General features: G+C 51.2%; 2 protein-coding genes across 2 annotated transcripts; both read right to left on the bottom strand.

The window, feature by feature from the left end:
• Positions 1 to 2,634: 2,634 nt before the first annotated feature.
• On the bottom strand, positions 2,635 to 3,108 carry ENH_00032050 (hypothetical protein, conserved; the record flags this gene model as incomplete). Its single annotated transcript, XM_013584941.1, has 1 exon — positions 2,635 to 3,108. The coding sequence occupies one exon, from the start codon at positions 3,106 to 3,108 to the stop codon at positions 2,635 to 2,637; it is 474 nt and encodes a 157-aa protein (XP_013440395.1).
• A 3,546-nt stretch (positions 3,109 to 6,654) lies between these two features.
• ENH_00032040 (isoprenylcysteine carboxylmethyltransferase, putative) lies at positions 6,655 to 8,737 on the bottom strand (the record flags this gene model as incomplete). Its single annotated transcript, XM_013584940.1, has 3 exons — positions 6,655 to 6,724; positions 7,059 to 7,215; positions 7,675 to 8,737. The coding sequence occupies 3 exons, from the start codon at positions 8,735 to 8,737 to the stop codon at positions 6,655 to 6,657; spliced, it is 1,290 nt and encodes a 429-aa protein (XP_013440394.1).
• Positions 8,738 to 9,461: the final 724 nt, after the last annotated feature.

Raw genomic sequence — 9,461 nt, 5'->3', positions numbered from 1 at the left:
CAGCAGCAGCAGCAGCAGCAGCAGCAGCAGCAGCAGCAGCAGCAGCAGCAGCAGCAGCAGCAGCAGCAGCAGCAGCAGCAGCAGCACGCACTATGTTGGGGTGGTAAATCTTGGTGAGGAAGCGGACTTTGGGGGGCTCCATGGGGTACTGCTCGGGCAAAAACAATTCGAGGCGGTAGCGGCCGCCTGGCCGTCAGCAAAGACAGAAGTGAAATAAAAAAATGGCAAAGACAAAAACACTTTTTCAAACGCATGCAAGGCAATTTGGCGAGACTTTTTGGCCCCTTTGACCCTCCCTGCTGCTGCTGCTGCTTCTGCCATTAGTATTAAAGTAATTTGATTGTTGGAATTATTTAAAATGCCATTAATGGCATTAATGGCCCCACACGCACCCTCGTAGGGAGTCCCTGCAGGCCCAGTCATTATGATTTTGAAGTAGCGGTAGTTGGAGGGGTCTGGGGCGGCCTCGATTCCTGGGGCTGCATGCAAAGACAAGCAGCAGCAGCAGCAGCAGCAGCAAGGGTTTGCTGCAGGTGCTGCGGAGCCGGCTGCAGCGCTCCCGCTGCGCTGCCGGGGCGGGCGCGCTGCCCCGCGCTGCTGCTGCGGCCGCCCGCCCGCTGCAGCAACTGCAGCAGCAGCAGCAGCAGCAGCAGCAGCACGGGCTGCAGCACGCCGAGCCGCTGCGCTGCAGCGCTGTCTCCGCGTCTTCTAAGAAACTGCACAGCCTGCTGCTAGCTGGCGAGGCGCTGCTGCTGCTGCAGACGCAGCAGCAGCGCAGCAAAGCGGGGCTTACGGGGCTCGCTGGCCAGGTTGTGTGTTTCCTTTTGAATGCGCTTGGGCACCAGCATCATGCTGCGGCGCTGCCGTGGCCAGGCAGGGCGGAAGAAACGCAACAACTGGAAAATATAAACTAAAAAAGCAAAACTAAAAAGAGTTTCTGCAAAAAGAAGCAGCAGCAGCAATGTGTGGCGTCGCGGGAGCCGCAGTTCGCAGAAGAACGGAGGCCGAGGCGCAGCGGGCGCGGGGCTCTGGGACTTCGCCGCCACCCACTCAATTCCAAATTCTCCTCTTCGTCACTATTTCACAAATTGTCCAGACTCGCAAAAAAGAAAAACTCCATTTGCGCAACTCCACCCCAACCCCTGCCAGCCCCTCAACCACGCGGCCGCATGCTCAGGGTGCGCCGAGTTCAGGTGTACGTACACCGCAAACTCGCCGACAAAAACAATTCAGTTCGAACGAAATTAACTTCTTATTATTTTTTATTCAGCCTCTGCAGCCCCTCGACTGGGACTCGGGCCTACAACAACGGCCCTGCCTGCTGCTGTGCACGGGGGGCTTCTGTCTTTGGCGGTAAGCTATGAATGGCTCCACAGCAACGAAGTAATTCCACTTCCATTTGCGGCTAATTGCTAATCCCAGGCGCTCTTGCTGCTTCCAGCAATGAACTGCAGCCCAAGGGACCCTGGGGGCCAGCCTCAACTCGGGGGCCAATGTAGTTGAATTGCGAAGCAATTTAAAGCAAAAAGGCCCCGAGAAAGCCACAAAGAAAAACAAATTATGATTAGACTCACAGGCAACGCACACTGCTGCGCGTGAGGTGCCAACAGGTGCCCCAGAACGGGGTGTACATACACTCCGTGGCTCCGAAAGGACTACTCACCAAATGCACAAACGACAATTCCTTCCCACAAATATAAATCTTTACTTCTCGCTGCGGCGCTCTGTGGCTCTTGTGCTGGACTTGTAATATAATTGTAGACTGCACTTGTCTTGCTACGAAATACACAAAAGTAGTTCTGTGGAAACGTGAACTGTTACTGTTGCTAACCACGTGTGTATACATGTGTACAAAATATATATATTGCACATATATATACATACATTATATATACACATAAATATATATATACACATAAATATATATATATATATTATTTGGCTGTTGTCCACCTAGGGAAATGGCTGTAGAAGAGCACCTGCGCAGTGAACTGTTTGGCCGTGTTGGGTGGGGGCCCCTGTGGGGCCCCCCCCCACCCTTTGGCGCTGCAGGCCATTTGGTCTCAGTGCTATTTTAACTTATTTTAACTTCTAGAAAGAAGAAAAGCCCCGAAGACAGTCACTGGCCTCTCAGTTTTATTTCAAGTCAACGGACGCTGCGTTGGGCTGTCTTTGTCGGGCTGTAAATTGTAGTTGCCGCCGCTCCCAGCTGTCTGTACACCTGGAGGCCCCTGGGGGCCCCCAGGGGGCCCCCAGGGGGCCCCCCGGGGGCCCCCCAGGGGGCCCCCCAGCAGCCCCTAGGGAACTTGGGGCCCTCTAGAGTGGACAGCAGCATTAAATGGGGAAAACTGAGGCCCCGAGGGCCTCGGGTGTCTGTATAGACACTGTAAATCTGTGCCAAGTGGATGTACACCGCGGGCCTTCTGTCTCTCGAGTGTAGAGACAGAAGGAAAGACAAAAAGGCAACGGGAGGCAAAAGAAATGCCACTTTCTGGAGACTGCGCAGCCCAGAAAGCGGGGCCCCGGGCACGCGCTGCGAGCTGCTGCAGCGCAGCAGGCGTGCAGCAGCTGCTGCAGCAGCTGCTGCAGCAGAGCCCAGCGCGAGCGGCCCCAGCGAAAGCCTTTGCTGCAGGCCTACCTGGTGCTGACCTTGGGCGAGTTGAGCCCCAGCTTGGGACTTTCTCCGGGCAAAATGAAAATGCAAATGAGAGAAAGCAAAGCCGTGAGGAAGGCGAAGGCGCTGCAGATGATGCCGACGCCGCCTGCGTAGCCAATGTTGCCGAAGAGCCCCAGCGCGAAGTTCCAAATGAAGTAGTGGATGTAAGTCTTGCACATCCAAGTCAAGTCGAACTTCTGAAAGTGACACAAAATCGACACGAAGCCCATCACGAAGGGCGTCCAGATGTCGAAGAAGACGGAGGGGGTGAACGTGAACAGCGCCAGCCGCCAGAACACCTTATTTATGTCGTTCAGCGCGTCTTCCGAGTCCAACTTGATCTTCGGGTCCCGCGCACTCAGCAAAAAACACCAGACTATTATAGTGAAGGCCCCGGTGATCACGCCGAGCCAGCCGGTGACCTTCCCCAGCACCTGCTTGCCGTCCGCCATTCTCGAAACCTGCAAACACCTCGAGACGAACGGAAAGCGAGTTGAAACTGAGGGAAAGCTCGGGCCCCAAGGCCCCAAAACCGGCAGAAAATGCGCAAAAAGTCGCCTTTTAACCTCCGCGACTTCGAGAAATGCGCAGAAAGAGGCTTTTCGTTCAAAGTTCGAGCCGAAACTGCAAAGATTGCAGCGCGAGCTGCGCAGCACGCCACGCAGCGGCCGTGTGCGTGGCCGCTGCACTGATGCCTCCACAAGTACAGACGTGTCTAGAGTTTTAAAAGTGCAGTCAAACGTTTTAAAGTGCAAAAGAAGGAAATGCTCGGCAAAGAATCGAAAGTTCGGAGAAACGGCCTCGAGAGCGCAGCGGCAGTGCACCGCAGACGGCCGCGTCGACACCTGAGGCGGCTCACTTGTCTTAATCGCAAAGTCCAGGGCTACAGATCTTCAGCCACTTTAAATTCAATTTGACAATATTTATAAACGAGATCGCAGGCTAAACGCGGGGCGCCGCTGCTGCTGGCCGCTTGCTGCTGCTGCGCTGCTGCTGGCTGGTGGCTGCTGCCGGTCAGCCACCGACTGCATCGGGGCCTGCGGACTTCTCCTTCGAATTCAACTTCGAGTTCTTCTTTTTCAAAAGCTTTTGCAAAAACAAAACGCCAACTTATTTCACTTCAGACGGAAAAGCAGCGGCCAAGTTTTGGCCGCGAGGCTGCAGCTTTCCAGCTGCGGCGCCCGCGGAAAGCACGGTGGACCACGGCGAGCCGCGCAGCAGCCACGCGAAACCCTTTGCGGAAAACTGAAGTTAATTCAATTCAAATTCATTTAATTCAAATTCATTTCATTTATTTCACAAACTTCCGCAAGTTTTTCTTTTAATTCAATTCTTTCAATTCGTTTCCACCCAAACCCCCGCGCGCGCCCGCGCCGCTGCGCCCTGGCCTTCGCCGCTGTGCTCATTTGCCCTTTTAATTCTACCAGTTTGCTGCTGTTTGCAGCAGAAAGTTTAATTTAATTCAATTTAATTCAATTTAATTCAATTTAATTCGATTTAATTCAATTTAATTTGACTTCATTTAATCAATTTGCTGCTGCGAACGAGGCCCCGCGTCCGGGCCAGCCGCAGGCCCTGCGAAGCTCAGTTCAGTTAGAAATAAAGAAAAGGGGGTTTTAATTCTCTCAATTAAATTAAATTAAATTAAAACTTCAAGAATGAGTGCATGCAAACATTTTAAAAGGAAAGAAGAATTAAAAAAATAATAATAATGCAAACCCTTCACTTTCAATTCAACTTGTGTGTGCAGAAAGCTCCAGCTTAAGAGTTCAAATTGTTTTTATTTTCATTTTTTTAATTCAAACTTTTGCAATTTAATTCTTTTTCAAATCAAATTAAAAGCCCTCCGAGGTGCACTGGGAGGCCTTTTAATTAACGAATTCTTTCGAGCTTTTCAGTTTGAAGTTGCAGAAAAAGAAATAAATAAAAAATAAATAAAAATAATTTCAAAAATCTTCTAATGGACTTTATTCTGAATCTGAAGAGGAAGAAGTCTCGGCCTCGGAGGAGGCGAAGGCGGCGGTGAAGTTTGTCGTTGGCTGCGAGACGAAAAATAAAACGGAGACAGAAATGAATTAATTAATTGGAATTAATTGAAATTAAATTCAAACTTTTTATTAATTCAAATTAAATCCAATTCAAATTACATTTAGTGTTGCAAGACGGAAACTCTTCCGCACTTCCACCTGCGCCGCCGCGCCCATTTTCCCCACAGGGCGTTTTTTTTTCAAGTTTTTACTTTTCTTATTTTTGCCAGTTTTCGAAAAGGAACTTAAAGAAGAAAAAGACAACTTTTCTGTCTTTTTGCTTTTGTTCTCCGGCTTCCACAGTCCCAGTTCGCCCTCTGCGTCACTTGCTGCTGCTGCTGCTGCTGCTGCTGCTGCTGCTGCAGCACCCTTGCTTCTGCGTGTACTATTAGCTTTTTTTTATTTAAAAAGTTCAAAAGAACACTCACGAGGGGGAATTGAGGGGGCGGCCGCGCTGCTCTCCGTTGACTGCGAGCTGGAAGTGGGAAGGTGGAAAGAAATAAGACGAAGTGGAAAGAATCGGAAAAGTGGAAAGAATACTTTTAATTGAAAAGTGGAAATAATACTTTTAATTGAATTGGAAAATTAGCTGCAGCAAAGATGCAGCCTCACTTCGCCGGCCTTATAACGAACCCAAACTGCGAAGTGCCGCTTTTCCCACGCGACAGTTTCCTGCAGACGAGCCCGAACAGCGGATGGGTGGAATATTCTTCTTGAGCAGAAATTTAGGATTTATTTTGAATAAAAAATCATTTTAAATGTTTAAAATATTCATAAGTGCACTTTAATTGCGCAGAAACTCCGAATTCACCTTCTTCCACTGCACTTTCGAGTCCTTCGACGCCGCCGAGTGGCACGGAAGCGAAGCTTCTGAGCGACGGCGGAGCCTTTTTTGCCAACTGCGCCAAGCCAGCGCTTGCAAAGTGGGTTTTGTGTCTCCCATTTTGAAAAGAATTAAAAGTTTGGAGTCGGCGAGTTAGAAAGAAGTGAATCGTCTCGTGGCCAGCGGCTGCGCGGTAGGGTTGCTGGGGTGTACGGACAGCTGCGCATGGTCAACAAACTGACTTTCTACTCAACCCGCGCCTTCTCATTATTTGATGTTTAATTTCTAGAATAATATAATTCAGATAAAGCTAACAGAATAAGTTTTGGGTGCGACTAAAGTTCCAGTTTTGCTGCCTCATCTCTCTCTTGCTCAAAACCTGTCTTGCTGCGGCACCATCCAGATCTGAATCTGAATGCCCTCAACAGCGGCAACAGTGTGCATGCAGCAATTAAAACAAATCGCAGAATAATAAATAGTTAGAGTTGCTGCAACAACTCACACTTTGGGGCCACAGAAACAGCAGCAGCAGCAGCAGCAGGACCAGTTTGCCTTCCTGCTGGTGTTTAAAACGGCAGGAAAAGCGTGGCATGCATTAAATGCATGCATTGTGCCCGAACAGCGTAGAAGAATTGAAGTAATAAAAAAACAATAAAAGCTTGCGTAAGAGAATTAAAATAATAAACTGATTAAAATAAATAAAAAACAGCAAAAGTTTGAAACTTTTATAAAACTTTGTTCGCGTGAAAGTGCCGGAGGCCCAGGTGTATCTGCAGCTCGAACTGCTGCTGCCAGGGCGCCCCAGACTGAAGTTTCATTTTAATTGTTTTGCGTCTTCTACTTGTTCAATTGCTCTTAATTGTTTTGTAATTTAATTATTTGTTCTTTATTGTTTTGTTATTTATTATTTATTATTTTTTATTTATTCGGGGCCTTGTTACACTCCGAGCTCCGTTCCGCGAGTCTCTGAATGCAGAGACAAAACAGCAAGCAGGTCGCTGCTGCTTCTGCTGCTGCTTCTGCCAGCAGCAGCCGCTGCTGCTACTCCGGCAGCAGCAGCTGCTGCTGCTGCTGCAGCTGCTGCTGCAGCAGGCTGCTGCTGCAGCAGGCTGCTGCTGCATGTTTAAAAAGCAAACCAACTCAACGCACTAAGAAGAAGGCGGAGAGCGTCGCTGCGCCTGCTCTGCTGCGTCAAGCGCAGACTGAAGTCCAGGAATGCTGCAGAAACAAACAGCAGCAGCAGCAGCAGCAGCAGTCACAGCAGCAGCAGCAGCAGCAGTCACAGCAGCAGCAGTTACAGCAGCAGCAGCAACTAAGAGCCTCAGTGAAGAAAGAATTAAAATAAAACAAAAAGAGGGTTTTGTGGCAGCAGCGAAATAAAAAAAAATAAACACAAAGACAGCTCAAGTTCTGGCTGGGCAAAAGCTGCAGCAATGAAGAGAGAAAAAAGAAACAAATAAATGGATTAAAAGATGAACTGTCACAAAAGTCCCAGCAACAAAGAAAAGAGAAAGAAATGAATTAAAAATGAATTGCCAGAGCTGCAGCTCACCCAATGGTTCTAACGCGGTGTCTGTACACCTCGTAGTCCTCGCCAAACATTTTCACCAGTTGCTTCTCTTCGAAAAAAATTCTTTCCCGAAAGAAAATAAAAGAAACGAAGAAGAACAAACAGCAACACACCACGTTGAGCAGCAGCACCTGGGAGCCTGCAGCAGCAGCAGCAGCAGCAGCAGCAAGAGCAGCAGCAGCAGCAGCAAATAAACTAATAACCCCGCCGCGAAGCCACCGGCCAGCAGCCACTGCGAGCGCAGCGCCGCCGCCTTCTGCTGCTGCTGCTGCTGCTGCTGCTGCTGCTGCTGACTGAATTCTTTCAGTTGAAATAAAACAAATAATGAAATATTTTAAAAACAGTTCACAAAAAGTAAATGAATTACTTCAAATGAAATCAAAAGAAGAGAAACAAAAAGCAGAAATAAAACACCCGAGGGAACTGCAGCAAAGTGTGCAGCCGAACCCCCAGGCAGCCGGGGTCGAAACGAGGGCCAAAGGAGCCCAAAAGAGCGCAAAAAGAAAATAAAAAAACAAAAATAAATAAAAAATAAAAAATAAAATAAAATAATGCAAAAATAAAACAAAAAGCAGCAAAATCGTCGCAGATCGCTCACCAACGGCCCACCAAAACCACCCCGCGTAGGCCGGGTGGCGGCAGTGTCTGTACACCCCAGCCACGCACAGCCGGTGGCCCTGCTGCTTCTGCATGCGAATTTTGTGAGTGAAGTTTTGCTTCAAAGTTAAGAAGCCCAGAGCCCGCAGCAGCAGCCCCAGCAGCGCAGCAGCAAAGCCAGCAGCAGCCACTGCGCACAGCAGCCACAGGGCCCAGAGCTGCCAGTGCAGGCCCGAGCGCGGGTCCGCTGCGAGGTCTGCTGCTGCTGCTGCTGCTGCTGCTGCTGCAGCGGGAGAGCCCGCGGCCCCCGACTCCTGCGCCTGCAGGATTTGCTGCTGCGGCTGCTGCAGCAGCAAATCCAAGTCGCTCGCGAGCAGCGGCCGCTGCAGCAGCGCGTGCCACGCGAAAGTGTGGAGCTGCAGCAGCAGCTGCGGGAGGTGCACCTGCTGGTGCAGCAGCAGCTGCAGCAGCAGCAGCGCGTTGCTGCTGTTCAGCACTGCAGCAGCAACGGAAGGCTTCAGCTGCTGCTCCAGCAACGCCAGCAGCAGCACTGCTGCATACACTGGACTGTTGTTTATAAGAAAAGAATCGAAGCTCAAATCTTGGGGGTGAAAAGCAGCAACAAAAAGGTATTCAGAGTAGTGGTGCAGCAGCAGCAGCAAAATGAACAAACCTTCTGCTGCTGCTGCGCACGACACCCGGCACTGCAGCAGCAGCAGCGGGAAAAACAAAAAGCAGCAACCCCCCACAAACAATGCCACGCACTGGTACCCCATGTCCGCCGCTAACGACCTCTTGCTGCTGCTGCTGCTGCTGCTGCTGCTGCTGCTGCTGCTGCTGCTGCTGCTGCTGCTGCTTGGCTGCTTCCGCACTAGAACGCCAGCAAACATGATGAGCCAAAATCCCCGGGACACATTCTGCCGGATGAGGTATCCTTCGCCCTGCTGCTGCTCCTGGCCTGGCAGCTGCTGCAGCAGAAGCTGCTGCTGCTGCTGCTGCTGCTCCAGCAGCAGCAGCAGCAAACCACAAAGAGCCCCAGCAACAAATGACCCCAGTCGAACCATCTGCAGGCGACGGCGGCTGCCTTTCACCAGGTCCAGCTCGTGGCTGCTGCTGCCGTCGCCGTCCTTGCAGCAGCAGGAGCTGCTGCTGCTGCTGCTGCTGCTGCTGCTGCTGCTGCTGCTGCTACTGCTTGTGCTGCAGTCAAGGTGCCGCCTGCAAGCAGCTACTGCAAGGGGGTCGCGAATTGCTGCGGAGTCAGCAGCTCCCACTGATGCGCTAGCAGCTGTTGCTGCTGCTGCTGCTGCAGTTGCTGTCCGTTGCACTGCTGCTCTTGCTGCTGCTGTCATTTCCGTGCTGTCTGCTGCTGCTGCTGCTGCTGCTGCTTCTCTTGGCCACTGTGCCAGAAGAAAGGGGCAAACAGCAGCAGCCTCTGCAGCAGCAGCTGCTTCCCTTAGTTGCTGCTCTGTCGGCCGCACTTCGCGCAGCAGCAGCGGCGGCGGAGGAGGGGGAGGGGTCCGACGCAGGCGGACTGCAGCAGCAGCAGCAGCAGCAGCAGCAGCAGCAGCTCCTGCTGCTGCCCCAGATGCTCCTGGTGCTTGCATTTCAAAATAAAGTTCCCTGCCCACGTGTACAGCTGGCGCTGCAGCTGACTGGCTCTTCATCAGCCTTTAAGAAAGCGTTATTTCTGGCCACATGGCAGACGGCGCTGCTGCTGCTGCTGCTGCTGCTGCTGCTGCTGCTGCTGCTGCTTCGCCGTCGTGGGTGGTGCTTCCGGTGGCTACGTTG

The sequence above is a fragment of the Eimeria necatrix genome, genomic scaffold, assembly GCF_000499385.1.
Source record: "Eimeria necatrix Houghton genomic scaffold, Enh_scaff233, whole genome shotgun sequence".
Classification (NCBI taxonomy): domain Eukaryota; phylum Apicomplexa; class Conoidasida; order Eucoccidiorida; family Eimeriidae; genus Eimeria; species Eimeria necatrix.
The sequence above is the reverse complement of the archived record's forward strand: the minus strand, read 5'-3'. Positions and strand labels throughout refer to the sequence as shown.